This window comes from Chaetodon auriga, chromosome 13 (assembly GCF_051107435.1).
Source record: "Chaetodon auriga isolate fChaAug3 chromosome 13, fChaAug3.hap1, whole genome shotgun sequence".
NCBI lineage: Eukaryota > Metazoa > Chordata > Actinopteri > Chaetodontiformes > Chaetodontidae > Chaetodon > Chaetodon auriga.
Window position 1 is genome coordinate 3,541,712 of NC_135086.1, and position 16,644 is coordinate 3,558,355.

Here is a 16,644-nt window from a genome sequence, read left to right on the forward strand (position 1 = left end):
TGTGTGTGATAAAACATAAAATTCTAAGAAAAAAAGACTGTTGACGCTGACGTCTGTAAACATAAGTGACCCAAAAAGTACACATGTACACGCATCCTCTGTATATAGTACACAACCACATACAGTAGAATATAGTACAGGGCCAAGACTTCAGGTAACAACAACAGCCATCACACCTACACCCTGAATAATCACATGGCCTAAACAACCATAAACTACTGATCAATACTAATCAAAGCACGTGACTGGACTTCAACTTTTTCCTGCCGTGTCCAAGTAAAAACACAAGCAAGGCTGAAGTTACAGTTACAGTAATAACTGTATTATTTTCTACCCACAAGTCAACGAACTCTGAGCCACGAAGTGGATGTGGAAGCGTGTGAGAGAGGAAAGAGTGTTCAGAGCTGTTTGGTGTCTTAGTGCTTTTCCTTAACAACAAAACAGAAAATGGCTCGTTGACAGAACGAAGTCTGCTCCGCCTCGACCGGCATCAAGTTGCAGATACAAGACCAGAACAACGAATGTTGTGCTTTCAAAATAAAAGTGATGTCTCGCTATTGTGCACAGGGTTCATATATGAAGAAGAAATGGCCGCCTCGCTGTCAGTGGTTGACGTCTCTGTGGTCTGGTGTTGCAGCACCACAGTGACTTAAGGGGTTGGGGATACAACACAGTTCATGATTACCTTATGACATGACAGCTGACAGACATCAGTGTCAATCAAATCTCATCAAACTACACTCACATCACCCAGCTGAAGAGGATCGTTATTATTTTATTACGATTATTATTTTCATTATTTTAGCATTAAACTGTTGTTACTTTATAAGTAAGGACGTGATTTAACCATTCTCCTCTTAAATTAGAAACTGGGCTTAAATAAATGAAATGATTTTATTTTGTGGCTGTGTATAACCACTACACATCTATAATAAAAACACACAGGTAGCTAGTAGCTATTTAATTATTTGTACTGTGTAACTTTGTTTTGAAAAGGGCTGTAAAATAAGCTTATTGTTATTATTTATCACCATAAGGGTGCATCATCGTCAGTTTGTCCACTGGAAGTGACACCGTAGACGGCACATGATTTGTGTACCGTAGCGCATCCAGGAGAGCACTTCTGTCCTTTGTTCGATGTCCCCATTAGAGAGGAGTGGCAACAAGAGATAACAGCAAGGAGAAATAAGAAAATGTTTTGCCACGTTTTGCGGCTTATATGATGTTTGAAGATATGTGATAGGACATGGCATGTATGTATGTGGGTTAAAACTAAAGATTAAAAAAACTTTCTTCACATTTTTTTTCCTGCTTTTTCGCGTTACAGACTAATGTAAGTCTCCATGTCATTTAATATTGGTTCGACTTGGCCATTATTTTGAACGTGCAACCGGAAGCGGAATTCCTCGCTGTAACGAACTCCTCTTCACTAACGCTGTGTGGCTACAGCCAGCAGAGCTCAGTCCGTTTGAGCTCAGCCTGGAGTGAAACGACCAGCGCTTGAAAAACTGTCACTGCCTTGAAAAATATCAACTTGAAACATGTCCGCTGCTTTTTTATTCGTCTTTCTCTTCTGTTGCCTCCAAACCATCCCTGGTAAGTCCGTTAACTGGCTAAGTTAGCATGCTAACAGTCGTCGGATTGTTTTTCAGACGGGTGTTTAGCTATTTGGTCCGTTGAATGTAGCCGTGTGAGCTAACCAAATGTGTTTTTGTTTTTAATGGACAAACTGTAAAACCATCTAACTAAACTACAAGTCAAATAGTCACTGTTAGCTTCTCTGTCACTGAATTGTACATTTAAATATGTCGAGGATAGCCTTGTCTTGTTTAAGCTAATTAGCCTGCATTAGCTTATCTGACGATATCCAGCATCAGACGCGTTTATTATTACTGTTAGCTAACCGCACAGGAATTATAGCTGTCATATGTTACCACATCTGTATTTGTCTCACAGCTGGTGAGGAAACTTGACCTTTTAACTGCTAAATCCAATTTGTGTCTGAACAATCAGTTGAGTCACTTATGAAGAAGAATACCAGCGTATTGACATCCTTCACTTGAATTAATAATACCACACTGTGAAAGTACTCCATTACAAGTACAAGTCCTGCATTTAGAGTCTTACTTTAGTAAAAGTGCGTACGTATTATTAGCCAAATGTACACGAAGTATTGAAAGTAAAAGTACTAATGTTGCAGTAAAATGGCCCCTGTCAGTGTGATTCATATTCCTGCTGCATTCATGTGTTTGCTGCATTTTACTGCTGTAGATGTTTCAGTCTGAGCTCATTGAACTACTTTATATCCTGTTGGCTGCTTTAATCTACAGATATGCATCAGATTCTATTAGATCATCACGTTTGCAGCGCGGCCGTCCTGTATCTCCAAAAAGTAGGACGAGCTCAGAAAAACAGGCTGTTTTCAGCTTTGTAATGATGCATTTTCAGCTGATCCAAGAGGCTTTTTAAAGAGTTTATTGAGCTGAAGGAGGAGGAGAATTTTCTCCAGACATGAAGGAACTCTTCATCCTTCAGTTCAGCACAAACACCCAACATCAACATAGCTGGAGATACGAGCTTTTCACTGGACAGGACAGCTGTCAGACAAATGTAGTGGAGTAAAAAGTACAATATTTGCCTCTGAGATGTAGTCAAGTAGAAATACAAAGTTGCATAAACAGAAATGCTCAAGTAAAGTACAAATACCTGGATTTTGTACTTCAGTGCAGTATTTGCTTAAGTGTTCTTAGTCACATTCCACCGCTGAAGGAAACACATTGTTGTGTTGTCATTGCGGTTTCATCAAAGCAAACTTATGATTCCACACACGCTCGACGTGCACGGAGTACACAGGTGCAGTGTTGTGGTTCTTTCCTGTCTGATAAACGCAGAGAAACAACAAGTACCTGCTCTGTGCAGCCAGATTCTCACTTTGACTTCCTGTCAAATGACATGGAGAATGTCAGAACATGAGTCAAAAGTCTGTGTGTGATGCACAAGGTGGAAGGAGGTAGATAGAAGTAGGTTGGGTAGGTAGGTAGGTGGTTTTGTTCAAGTACCTAGAAATGACAGTAATTCTGATAATCTTAGTGTGATTGTAGAACTGATTGTAAAAGCTGCATCAGTTTAGCAGCAGCTGTTAGCAGCGTGTGGCTAACCTTCAGAGGTGATGTATGTTCATTTTTATAATGAGGATGGAAACTGACTATGTGCCAACAGTTATTTGTTAATGCTCGGTGTCGGTCTGGACACAGGTTGGCATGTGCACATAGACAACGGTAAACCATTTAATGTGATGCAGGAGAGTAACTCAATCCCTCTGACTCATAACATACTGCCTGCATCGCCTTGATTGAGGAATTTTAGTTAAAAAGTGTCTAGCTGTCGCTAACCAGCAGTCATCTGACGGGGCTGCACGTCCAGGAAACCCATTGCTGGTGAGTTTATGCCTCCAGCGGCCGCTGTGATCAGCCGAGCCTGCGCGTTTCCTTGTTTCTGCCAATCAGCGCGTTACGGACATAAGAGCCGTAAATCTTCTGTGGTTTGAGTGAAATGTTTGGTTCCTCAAGTCCGTTCCCAGTATAAGCAAATTCACAAGGTTGTCCAGCTTACTGTGGCGTGACGTTCATGAAGCTAAGAGGTCTGATTGACTAAGAGCTTCCCTGTTTGACTTATTTCTGCTGAACACTGAGAGATCTGAAAACAGAAAGTTTGGGAGCTGAACTCACTTCCTCTGGTCAGGATACTGTAATATGTTCATGACTCACCCAAGACTTTCAGCCCGTTTTTCATGGCCTGAGTTTTGATGTCTGGCCAAGCTCTCGCTGACCTTGGAGTAAAAAGGAAGGAGGACTGATATAATCTGTGTTTTTGTGTTTTGAAGAGGGTCAGCTCGGAGTTGAACTTACTCTTTTATCTCCTCCAGAACTCACTGATGGAAACATGAGCAGTATCGATCAGACCGCCTGCACACGGGGCAACGTGCAGCTTTCATGTTTGAAGCTGAACTGTTTCACACCTTTAGCAAACCTGCTGTCACATGCATTAAAATGCCAGCATGCGGTGTTGTGTATGAATGGAGCGCCACTGCGACACAGGCATCTACAGAGGGTGTTGCATTATGGGTTGGTCTTGTTGCTAGGCTAAGACACTCAGGTGTGTTTGTAGGCACTCTTTTAGAGTTAGTCAGCCGCTATAGTGTTAGCCTGCAGGAGTTTCTGGAGGTGTGTGTCGGCATTCTGCTGCCACGGGTGTAATAAAGTCATGACGATTGAGAACCAGTTCGACTCATCTCCTGACATGTTCACTGCAGGGACAAACCGTGGAATTTCCAAAGGCTTGACAGGCGGCGTGAGCTGACAAGCAGTGCCAGACAGCTCCTCTCCCCTCGCCCTGTCATTTATCTCCTGCAGCGTCACACTTTCATTTTCGTCTTGGCTGGTTTTATGTTTCACTGGGTGAATCTTTAATCCAGTTTCAGTCAGCATGGTGTGCCACACCTTGGTGCCCTGATGCTCAGAGACGCCCAGTGCTGCAGACTCTGTACCTGCAGGGCCAAAGCGATCCGGTGCTGCTGAGGGCAGATCAGCTGAGGGTTTTACTAATCTGTCATCTTCAGCACTGACAGACCTGTTTCTAATGCCACTACCATGTGCCAGACTTGGTATGAGACCATGTTAGATGCGTTCAGATAGAACGTGAATAATGTATTTATCTGGTTTCGTCAGTGTGTTGAGTGAACGTTGCACATGCAGTGGTTGTGTGTCTGTTTGTACACTTTGTCAAGGTTTAAAAAGTCAGATTTGTGTACAGCACCAGTCAAAAGTTTGAACTACCTTCTCAGCCGGTGGTTTTTCTTTATTTTTGTTATTTTCTACCTTGTACATGAACACTAAAGACATCAGAAAACACACGTGGAACAATGTTGTAAGCTTTTTTTAATAAATTCCTCATACGTTGAGGTGACGACCTCGTGAAGCTGCCAGCAAAGAAGAATCCAAACTATAAAACACTTTGTTTGCTTATTACATAATTCAACATGTTCGTTCATAGTTTGACGTCTTCAGTATTAATCTGCAGTGTGGAGAATAACAAACTGTTGGAGTTGAAAGGTTCAGTCGGCAGCTTTAAAAACAATCGTCAGTGTGTGAGCTCGGTTTGAGGCGCTGTTGCCTTCACAGCCACTGGCAGCACACATATTTTGGGCTGTTTATTCAGAGTTTGCTGCAGCTTTTCTACGACTCTTTGTGAGTCCAGAACGAAACCATTAGAGTTTGATGTCGCGTGAAATGAAATATGTGTGATGGTAATTTCTCTGTGGCTTCGAAACTGGTGTGAACAGACAGAAAAAGGGAATAGAGGAACTGAGTCAGTGTGGAAAACATTGTGCAAGCTGACACACACACACACACACACACACACACACACACACACACACACACACAGAGGAAGCGCTGAGCAGAGCCACCCTAAACTCACTGTATTACACGTTCCAGTGTTTCCTGTTTTTGTGCACTTTGTCAGTCATGTGGGACATCCAGACATCTTTCATCTCTATTTTTCACCCAGTTTTCCCTTTTTTTGAAGCAGTGGGTGTTATTGAATTTGGATTTTTCTGCTCTGTTCTTGCTCTGCACAGGTGTCCCAACCTCCAAAAAGCCAAAATTAGCCCACAGTGACATTGTCTTGTTCCTCTTTCTTGAGGTCACATTGTTGTGTTCAAGCTTATTCTTTGCTCAAGTCTCATCAAACATGAGAGACAGATTTATCACATTTTCCACTCAGCTTTGTTCCCCTTTTGCTTTTCTTATTGGCAGTATTCATATTAATGGGATGACTTGTATTTTTCGGTGGTTATTGACTGCATTGACTGTGGTTATTGACTGATATCAAAGGTTCGGCATCGCACATGAAACGATTCTCGGGAAAGCAAACAAGAAGCCGCAGTAACATCCAACATCGTTAATGTGTAACTTACTCCTGAGGACGAGCAGCAGGACAAACACAGCACTTATATTTTTACAGCTTTGTAAGCACTATTTTAACATGCAATGAATGGTTTATAACAGTGTAATGTAGCTGTCAGCAGATATAAGTATTTATTAATGTATTTGTCTTCTGTAACTCCTCCTGTGGGTACCCACTGGACTGTACAGAAAAACACAGTCAGCACAATGATGCAAAATACTCTCCTTAATGCTAAATAGGGGATTAAATGGAGACATGTTTCAGAAGCAGCTTGTGTTTCTTTTTCATGGGTAATTTTTTTTTTTACACTCTCACTTCCATCTTTGTGTGGCAGCAGTTTGTTTTAGGAGGTTTCACATTGACACAAAGGCAGTGTTGGCATGTTGAACAAGTGTCACAGTACAAGTAGTATGTCAGTAGCAGTATTTTCTGTCATCGTTTGCTTTGCCTGATTCCCACATACGCCGCTCTGACTGGAGCAGCAAGTTAAGATTAATCATTAGTCTGGATGAACGCCACCTCAAACGCAGATGAATCAGTGAGGAGAATGATCATTAACAGCCGCTGGAATGAGCACAGCTGTTAGCATAAACTGTGTGCTCATGTGGTTTTCCTCTTGTTGTGTTTCAGCCGGAGCAGAGCTGGCTGCACCGCAGCATGTGACCATGGTGACCTTAAACACCAATTACACACTGAGCTGGGACTGGGACCAGAGCGCCGCGGGGCACCACGCCGTGACCTTCACCACACAATTCGTCTCGTAAGTCTCATTCACACATGAGGGAGGATCGGTCAGACGTTTGTTGTGACGAGCTCAGCAACTTCAAGTCTCTGGTTAATCATATTCTGAATAAACTTTGTGGTTTTTTGAGCAAGATGACGAGTTTCAAAACAAACACTCTGTAGAGGTTTTAGCAACGTTAGCGATTAGCTTCGAGGAGGGCCGGTCCACTGCGTCAGCCCACAGTGAAATGTCTCTGAATGGAATGAAATCTGGAGCTGATGTTCGTGTTTCCCACAGGAGCAACTGTCAGACTGAGGATGTGAGGTTTCACCTCATTTTAAGCATTTCCACACGAAGCCCTTTGTAAAGCTGCCATGCACACTCAGAGTACTTTAATGCTCCTGACCATGAAAACACTCTGCAGAGTTTCCGCAGGTAAGTTTGTGACATGGTGGGCCACCGCAGCAAACAGCCAAAATCACAGAAGAAGAAACCTGGATCATCTAATCCGCTCCCTCAGAGCACGTGCAGATGATCTTGACCCTCCTTCCCCTAAAACACCTCAATACAAATGAGAATAAACTGAGTCTCAGCTGTCCTCTCAGTCTCAGCTAGAAGTGAAAATGGAATTCACTTCAGGAAGCATCTTGAAAAGTTTTTACTGGCAAGTGGAGACAAAAGTTGACTCCCAGCCAGCAGCGTCTCAGACTCGGCGAGTTGAGCGTAACAACATGGCGTCCTGACAAACTGCAGGTGGATTCCACTACAGTGATGTCAAAACTGAACAGCTACAGATTGAGAGCTCTCAGGTTCACTCCGTCGTCCTGTTTTTGAATTACAGACAATCAGTGTTCTCATCAGTGCTTTACGTTTTCTTTGTTCTTCTTTCCCCAGGAAGTACAAGCTGAAGTCCAAGAAGAGCCCGAACTGGCACATGGCATGTGAGGGGACGTCGCACCGGTCATGTGACCTTACAGAGTTCAGCCTACACTACCTGGGCATCTACATGATTCGAGTGCGAGCCAGCGTGAACGGGAATCACTCCGACTGGGTGCAGAAGGAGTTCTGCCCTGACAAAGATGGTGAGACAGAGAGAGATGAAGATGAGTGTTCAGACAGATTCTGAGAGATTACAGGAAAGACGTTTTACCTCGAAGCCCACGGCGACACGTGATCTCGGGCGGTGCTCCACAAACCATCACACAGACAGAGCGAACAGTCAGCGTGTGGTGGCGGCAGAGCTGTGGGAAACACTGCGAGGAAACACTTAACCTTTGTGTGTTCGCGTTGAGCAGCTCTGAAATATCAAAACCGCCATCAGACTCCTCAAGCACACGTAAACATCTCCAACATGGCTGAACTGTTACATCAGCGTGCACCAGTGTCCATAATGATAACACTGAAAAAGGACTTTTGTGGGTCGACTGATTAGCCAGACGTTCGTTTCAGCTCTAGTCTTGATTGTGTGATAATCCTGTCAGACTACATTTCTTTCTATAAACTGACTCTCGCTTCGTGCTGTTGAATCTCTAAAAACAGGAGAGGAAACAAACATCTCACCTCCAAATTAACCCCTCTTGCATTTCCTGCAGCTCATCTCTTGTCTCTCTTGTCTCTCCTGTCAGCTGCTTTGGGTCCTCCAAGCAAAGTGGATCTCCAGACCGCCGGAAGCGTCCTGGACGTCTTCATCACCGACCCTGTGACCAGCACCAACAGCTCCATGAGGGACAAACTGTCCAACCTATACTACCAGATCGTCTACTGGGAAGGCTCGGCACACACACAGGTAGGAACTCGTCCCTCTGACACACACCTGGCCGGCTGGTACCATGTGGCTTTGACGCAGAGCGACGAACATGAATTCACTCTCAGCTCCAGTTGCTGTTCGTGTTAGAAGAAGCGATACTTCTCCTGCAGACGCTTTATGCAAAAATGTTGAGACAGATCCTGGCAGACATGTTACAGCAGGAGGAAATCCCCAGCAGCCTCTCCAGTGCACGCTTCCCATTTTCTCCACAGACACCTGTGAAACCCTGAGCCTGCAGCAGCCTCATGATGCAGTCAGAGACTCCGACCTGCTTTCTGCCTGTGTGCTCAGCAGTGTTTCCTGTCTGTGCTGCGAGGTGGCCGAATCACATGACCTCCTGTGTGGTTCCACGAATTCCTGCCAGATGCTTTTATATAAAGCAGCGAGCAGCTTCAATTGAAAGCTTCACATTTAAGTTCCTTAAATGTACTTTAGACGCAAACAAACTCAAATGTCTTGCATATAAAGAGGAAATCAAATCTGAACTGTGATCTGTGGAAAAGTGTGATTTGAAAGTGGGAAATAGAAATACTTATTCACAGATTCAGCTGGTCTGGAGGGTCAGAGCATCAGATTAAAACCTCGGACGGTCAGTGTTTACAGCTGCAGGCAGCAGATTGTGTCCCTGACCGCAGACACGTCTGGTCGTCACTGACTGTACACACACACATTCACGCACTCTCTGTGCATTTGATTGCGTTTAAGATATGTCCTGATATGCTGTTAATGTGCTTCAAAGCGTCCATCTGAGCAGGCACCCATCTGTCTCAAGACGATTTGTGGTCACGCTAATGCACCACAGGTACAACGTGTCTCTGATGGACGTCTGAGGAGACACGAGTCCAGTCTGTGGTGGGACGGGACAGTGTTTGTTTCAGGGTAGAAAAATACAGAATGTCAAAGTTGAGTGCAAAGAAGTGGCTGATTTAGCACAATGATCTGATTGATGATCCTCATTCGTCAGTTTCACAGCAGCTTCATTAATGAGATCCTGAATGATGAGCGATAACGATGTGGTCGAACGATTTCTTCATCGTTAAACTTCCATCACATCCTCACTGACGTCCACCTCGCACAAAGAAGCCTTTCTGAAGCTCTCACCTGTCTCATGTGTCCTCAGGCCTCTGGAGCCCAGATGCTGGACAGCAGCGCCAACCTGGTGACTCTGCCCAGCCTGAAGGCCTGGACCTGGTACTGCGTCAGAGTCCAGTCCCGCTGCGACTTCTACAACAAGAGCAGCAGCTTCACCTCGCCCCAGTGCATGCAGACCGAAGGTGAACACATTTACATTTGACTAACACACTTCCTGCAGCGGTGGGCAGAGTGCCACTCAGTGTTAGTGGGAACCAGCTTCCACTGGGACCAGATTGTGTTGATATGATCTTTATCAAATTAAATCAGAAAATATCCCCCAATCAATGCAACCAGCTGCGGCTCAGGATACACACCCTCAGTGTCTTCCATGATGTCAGTGTCAGATCAGCCTCCATGTTTGTATAAAGCTGTGATAACAGACACGACATGCACACCTGCTCAGGTATCATCTCATCTCTTTGTGTGTGTGTGTGTGTGTGTGTGTGTTAAACAGGTGCTACTCCGTGGTGGCTGATCTTCTTGTACTTCCTGGGCTCCCTGGTCGTCTGCTTCACCATCGTGCTGTTCGCGCTCTTCTTCTCCTATAGGATGTACAAAACCGTCAAGGCCACATTTTACCCGTCCAGCCAGCTGCCTCTGCACTTCAAGGAGGTACGACGCCGCAGCACGCCGCGCGTTCCCTGCAGCCAGTGGGCGAATGGCGTTTATGTTTGTGTGTGTGTGATATTCAAAGGTAAATTCTTAAATTTGACCAGCGGAAAGGAAAGAACGCCCGGCTCACCTTCGCATGGAGCAGCTTCATGTATAAACTGTTTAACTGTCAAATCATTTGTGTTTCAGCATCAGAATTTTTAAAATGATCTCACTGAAGTTCATATATGAAGTTCCACTGAACGCCTCTTCCTCCTCCTCCTCCTCCTCCTCCTCCTCCTCCTCCTCCTCCCTCCAGTACCTCTGTGACTCTCCCAGCTCCGACGTTCCTCGCCTCCTCACCCCGGATTCAGAGTCAGAGCTCTTGTGTGATAAGGTGATCATCCTTCCAGAGCCGGTCCTGGAAATCCACGTTCCTCCCCCCGAGGCCGTGCCGGCGCCCCCGTCAGGCCTGGAGCCCGACAGCAGGTGGATTCATTCTCCGATGTTGCTTCAGCTCATGTGTTGCTGTTCAGAGAGCGTTTTGTATTGATCTGGCTTTCTCTGATGTCTCCAGCGGCAGGCACAGCCGTCAGGACAGCAGCGGCAGCGGAGACTCAGGAGTTTACTCCACAGGCAGCAGCTCGGGTCCACGGCAGACCAACAGCGGCCAGTCCTCCGCCGGGGCCGAGTCCTCCTGGCAGAGCCCCCTCGACCTGGTGCAGGTGAAGATGCAGGACATGGTCCCTGGCCTCAAGACTCAACCTCTGATCCCAGACGAGGGCATCGTGGACATGTGTGTCTGAAGGCTGCACGCCGGAGGACGTTTGTGAAGAGGACGAAGCGAGGATGATGCTGAGGAAGGCGGATGTGTGTTGACCATGTGCAGCGTGCCTTTTCTCCAGCTGTCACTGTGAAACGAGACGACAGGCCGCGAGTGTCTGTGCAGCGTCTCCATCAGTAACGCCTTGACGAGTCTGTTCTACCGCTGTGTTGTTCAATGAGTTAACAGAAGAAGCTTCCAGGTACTGATGAGGAAACATTAAATGAACACGAGCAGATGAAGTCAAACAAAATGACCTGAGAGTTTGAGACTGCTCTCACAGTGCTGTTGTAGTCGTTTATCTTGTTTATTGTAAAATAAATCAGTCGATCAGCTGTCTAAGAAAAGACAACAAGATGCTTTGAGCTGCAAACAAAGACCCTGATTCCAGAAGAGTTTCAGAAACAGTCAAACTGTGTCTCCTGACTGCAGCTGTTCTGGAATCAGGCTTTTATTTCCAGAAACATCCACAGAAGAAACAGAGAAAGCCTGTTCTGTCAGACTGACCCTCACATGTCTTAAGGCCAGATGTTTAGAAATATGAAGCCCCTCCCCCTGCCCCGACCGACCAACGGACCGCTGATCAAATCAGCTTCCATCCATTTTTTATTTGTTATTTTTATGCACTAAACATAAAGACTTTAAAAGGAGAGAATGAACACGTAGACTCAGTCTGTAAATCCTCCACCATGGTTCTGACGCTCAGTTTGAGCTGTCGATTGAACCGTGTGGTGACTCTGAAGGATGGCGTTGTGCTGAAGTGAAGAGTACTGTGTTAACTCTGCGGGGTGTTTGTTATTTAGCCTCCCACCACCGATAGAAAGGGGTGGACAACATAATAGAAGCACCTGTTGGACAACGTGGTGAGCTCCAGCAGCAGCGCGGGCGGCACTGGTTGCTGCCCATCGAGGCTGAGACCCACAGACTCGAGGACGTTTAAAATGCATGAACATGTTGCTGAAACATCTGTGTGTCCACCAGAGGACATCAGAGTCCATCTAATACAGCTGCATGTTCAGACGTGTCCACATCACGAGACGTTCGTCGAGTTTTAGTTTTCAGTGTCTCAGTCTGATTTTATAAATATGTACATACGACGAGTCTCTGAGAGAAGCTTGTATTCATTTCAACTCGTTTTCCTTCTCACGTTTATGGTTCTTATAGAATCTCGGTGCCACATTTCTTTTGCTCTTGCGACACATTTTATTTGTATCAGATATCGTCCTCATGTTCGTCACTGGAGCTCTGATATTTCTGCCTCTGCTCGTCTTTCACGCCACACTTATTCCTGCATGTTCAGTTTTACCTCACATGTTTATCACGCCGTTCATTCTCTGACCTCACGTTCAGCAGAGAGAAAGACGCGGGCAGAGGGTCGTCTCTGCTCTGTTTGCTCGTAAAGTTTATCAAACAGCTTTCATCGCTTCCATCTGCTTACAGACAAATGTCCTTTTCCTGAATCTCTGATGCTAACGTGTATTGCGGACATTTTGAGACAGCAAGTGTCTTAAGCACACACAGAAAATAAGAATAAATCAAACTGGTCTGCATGTAGGACGTGATGGCAGATATGAACTCAAAGCAGGACGTTTGGCCAGTTTGAGGTTGGACGTCGGGACAGTTCACCTTCCAGGTGTTTGAGGGCCTGGAGGAAACTGACGGTCCACCTCGTGATTTAATTTCCTGAAGCTCGATCCAGTTTGACGCCCGCATCGCCATCTCGCCTCTCGCTGTCTGTTGTAACGTCTGTGGAAACTGTATAGAAACGTATTGTGAAGCAGTGTAACGGTGCAGTGAGTGTCCCTCTGTGGTCCCATGTCCACCAGCTGCTTTGTCTCCTGCACTCATGTTAATGGACAATCATGAAAATGAAATAAATCACCTCTTATACCACACCTTGGTGTCAAAATGAGTCATTTCACACATATGCACGCACGCATAGGTGGAACTACTTTCTACCAAAGAAATAGTCCCTGTGAAAACATCGATGACTGGAATAACCGAGCTGCTCCGGTCCACGCGGACATTTTGACTCGTCATAGCAGCAGAGGACAGGAGTTACTAATAACTCTCAAAACCTCGTCAAGTAAAAGCAAAACTTCTGCATTTGCATGTTGAGATATGAGGAGATGCACCACGAGGAGACAGTGAAAATGATCTTTGGTGATTTTGGTGAACTGAGCCTTCAACCCGTTCAGTCCCTGCTGAAGGCCGCCGGCCGCTGTCAGTGAGGCGTGACGTCCCGTTTCAGTGGAAGGTGTTTGTTAGTGTCTTTTTGGGCGAGTCTAAATTCTGTGTGTTTAAAACCATTCACATGAAATAAGTCTTCGTTTTCAAAAAAGAAAACCTGCAGCATGTCTGTATCTGAAGCTGATCTGATTCACAGGCTGAGAGCTGGACGTAGGTGAGTCAGTCCTGGGATCTTTTAGGTTCACGTCACATTTAGGTGTTTTCATGCGCTCCCATCGGTTTCCTTGTCATGGACAGACACAGCATCTACAGGATTACACACTTTGTGCACAGAGAGCCGTCTCCACATGTGGAGGACAGATAGTGTTCACTCATTTCCTGTGTGTCTCAACAATTAGCAGCAGCCATGACGGCTCATTGTACTGTGCTGGTCTGTGCTGGTCTGTACTGGTCTGTGCTCATGGGCATCTCCTGCCATTTCCTGTGAGTGATAATGAAAGGGAAATGAAATGCATGCCAACGCCTGGCATCCTGACTGAGGGGCATGAATGGAAATTTCAGACTGGGTGAACATCTGTGTGTCCACAGTGACTGTGAAGAGGAGAGCTGATGCATTATGGGACAGCGAACAGAGCACAGTGGTCATGTGACCATGAAGCTGGTTTCTCCTTTAAACCTCAGGTTACACATGAATAACAATCAGTACTGAACTGAAAATGTCCGTCAGGTAACAGGAGGTCACCTGAGCCTCTCCTCACACCTGAGAGGCAGCAGCTGAGCCCCGCCTCTCTCAGGTATTTATGAGCATCGTGTTCAGACGTCAGCTGTAGGAACAAGAACTGAAAAGTTCTCAGCTCACAGCATTTAACACCTACAACCCGGGATCAATCAAGTTTTATCTCACTGTAAAATGAGACGTCATCGTGTATTTGGTGATTGGATGTTTATTATCAATCTGAATGAGCAAATTAAGTTCCACTTAGTTCTTCTCTAGATGTCAAGACATTAAATACGTTTGCGGACTTTCCTGGTCTCAGACTGAGGCTCTCAGGAGACGGCTGAGCTCCCTCAGGAGGCTCCGGGTGATTAATGTCGCCCTCTGCTGTCAAACATGCGTCATCGCTTTAGTTCTGCGCTCCGTCGTGTTGTTTTCTCGTTCCTGAATGGATTTCAAAGGCTGCCAGAGGTCAAACAGCACAGCAAACCACACTGAGGCAGCAGAGACCCTCACGTCCCTGCAGTGCTTCTGGATCCTGGTCCAGACGTCAGGCCGGCTGTGGAGGGACGCCTGCGCTGAGGAGTCCCAGGTTCAGGAGGAAACTGATGGATTCAGGCGCGGTGCTGGAGCTGTGTGCAGGCTTTTAAATGAACACGCCTGTTCGTACTGAAAAGCACTGATATGTTTGCATGTTTCAAATGTTTTAAAGAGGTTTGATTTTAAAAACTGTCTTTTTGAAGAGTATTAGTTTTACTTGATGCGAGCTCCCTCAGATCATCAGTAAAGTTTTGAGGCCATAATGTGGGAAAACTCAAAAATACACCGACTGACACGTCTGAAGCTCAACTATCAACACAAAGATCACGTGGCGCCAGCAGATTTGTGTCACGTGATCCAGTGTTCTCTCTCTTTTAGCTCTGTGTTTGGTCTCCTCCACCTCCGGAAGGAAACGTCTGGCTCTCCAGCCGCTAAACGCTCCATCATGTCCACTGTCTGCCTGCAGGTGGTGTGAGGTGGCTTTTAAAGCTTTTTCTCTGGAAACGACGCGAACCAGAACGGTGACGACGTGTCCGACAGATAAACAGTCAGCTGAAAGTCGACAACACGCTGTTTTCACACCTGACGCTTCATCAGCTTATTATTTTTATCTTATTGTGATTCTGCTCAGAGACGTGCTCGGGCAGGACGGTGGACTTGTTCCACTGTCAGGCGGCTGGTGACGCTCTGGGCGTGTGTTAGCATGTGTTAGCGTGTTGTCTCATTCTTTCAGGCTTCCGCAGAACATTTCACATCATGAATTGTTCAAGTGAGAATTACATCATATGAATGTCCTTTGTTAAAATTGTCTCTCTTGATTTCCATCTCCTCCTTCGTCCCTGAAGACTTGAAGTTCATGCGAGGACGCTGCTGAGACTCACAAACAATAGAAACAGGAAATGACTGAAGCGTTCTGTCCACTCACAAACAAGAAGTGCTGCTCAACACTTCCTGTAACCTGAAACCATCTTTTCTCAAACGTCGTCTAGTTTTGTGAAATGTTGTGGTTTAATTTGAAATGTTGTGTTTTGAGAAATGTTGGTGTGTTTTGACCCTCCAGGCCACCATAGATTAAAGGTGTGACATAACAAGTGACTGAAAAGGGTCAAACATAGCAGAACATTAACGTCAGCATGTTTTCCCACTATTTAAATATTTCAGTCAGGATGATGCGTTCAAGGTCAGTGGAGAGGAAATCTGTAACTGGATGACATTATTGCACGGGTCATAAATCCATCTAACAAATGATATAAAGTCATCTTATCTAATACGGTATCAATTAGAATAACTTTACCTTTTAGTTGCTCGTGCTAACTGTGCTGTTTGGCTAAATTTCGGTTCCAAGCTGCCAATATAATTCACATCTTTCTGCGTGTCTGTCATCAGCTGCTCACAACGACATGACAACGTTTTCTTTCATCTCCCCAGCATGCAGTCACCAGCCTTCAGGCCTCATTCTGTACTTCATCTACAACATGAAAGAAATCTTTTTTGTACTCATACAGTCAGTCAGATCCAAAGTGCAGGCGAAGAGGCAGACTGCTCACTATCTGCATTTTTCCTTCATGCTTCATGTCAGTCGCAGGAGAAACCCACAGCAAATCAGCAGCGACTCTGCGGTTCAGTGTCTTCAGCTGCTGCCATGGCAGGTGGAAAAGGAGCACTGAGCAGGTAAAAAGCCAGATATATCCCTCACGAGCTGGAGGAGAGCAAAGAAAAGCACATTTGATTATTTTTCATTCAGAAATACACTTAGTAGCCTTTATGCAGAATAGTTCATTTCAGAATAACATATTCTGCATCATATCGCTGGATTATAATTAATGACGCATTAATGTGTTCATCACTTTAATGTTTCAGCAGCTTTGTACACAAACATCCAGTTAATTTAAATTTTGTATTAATAATCTGAATCCGCAGAGTAACTAATCAAAGAAATGTAGTGGAGTTAAGAAATACTGCCTTCCAGAGTGTAGTGGAGTAGAAGTATTAAGTGGCATAAAATGGAAATACTCGTGTACAAGTACCTCTTCTTCCTCTTCTTCTTCTTCTTCTTCTTCTTCTTCTTCTCATCATCATCATTATTATTATTATTATTATTATTATTATTAGCTTTGTTTTATTGGTGACGTTTCCTTTAAGGGGCGTTTCAG

At 45.1% G+C, this 16,644-nt stretch overlaps 1 protein-coding gene across 2 annotated transcripts; it reads left to right on the forward strand.

The window, feature by feature from the left end:
• Positions 1-1,416: 1,416 nt before the first annotated feature.
• Positions 1,417-12,941, forward strand: LOC143330684 (interferon alpha/beta receptor 1b-like). Of its 2 annotated transcripts, XM_076747409.1 has the most exons (8): positions 1,417-1,596; positions 6,598-6,727; positions 7,586-7,773; positions 8,317-8,477; positions 9,619-9,772; positions 10,087-10,244; positions 10,543-10,712; positions 10,801-12,941. In XM_076747409.1, exons 1-8 carry the CDS (start codon positions 1,542-1,544, stop codon positions 11,027-11,029), a joined length of 1,245 nt encoding a protein of 414 aa, XP_076603524.1. In that variant the 5' UTR covers positions 1,417-1,541; the 3' UTR covers positions 11,030-12,941. The 2 variants fall into 2 exon arrangements, with proteins under 2 accessions (XP_076603524.1, XP_076603523.1); XM_076747408.1 differs by lacking the exon at positions 1,417-1,596 and having other exon boundaries at positions 6,537-6,727.
• The last annotated feature ends 3,703 nt before the right edge of the window (positions 12,942-16,644 follow it).

Coding starts and splice junctions, on each gene's coding strand:
- LOC143330684 (XM_076747408.1), top strand. CDS start 6,537: ATGAGCACAGCTGTTAGCATAAACTGTGTGCTCATGTGGTTTTCCTCT. Junction 7,774..8,316: donor GTTCTGCCCTGACAAAGATG/GTGAGACAGAGA, acceptor CTCTCCTGTCAG/CTGCTTTGGGTCCTCCAAGC. Junction 8,478..9,618: donor AAGGCTCGGCACACACACAG/GTAGGAACTCGT, acceptor ATGTGTCCTCAG/GCCTCTGGAGCCCAGATGCT.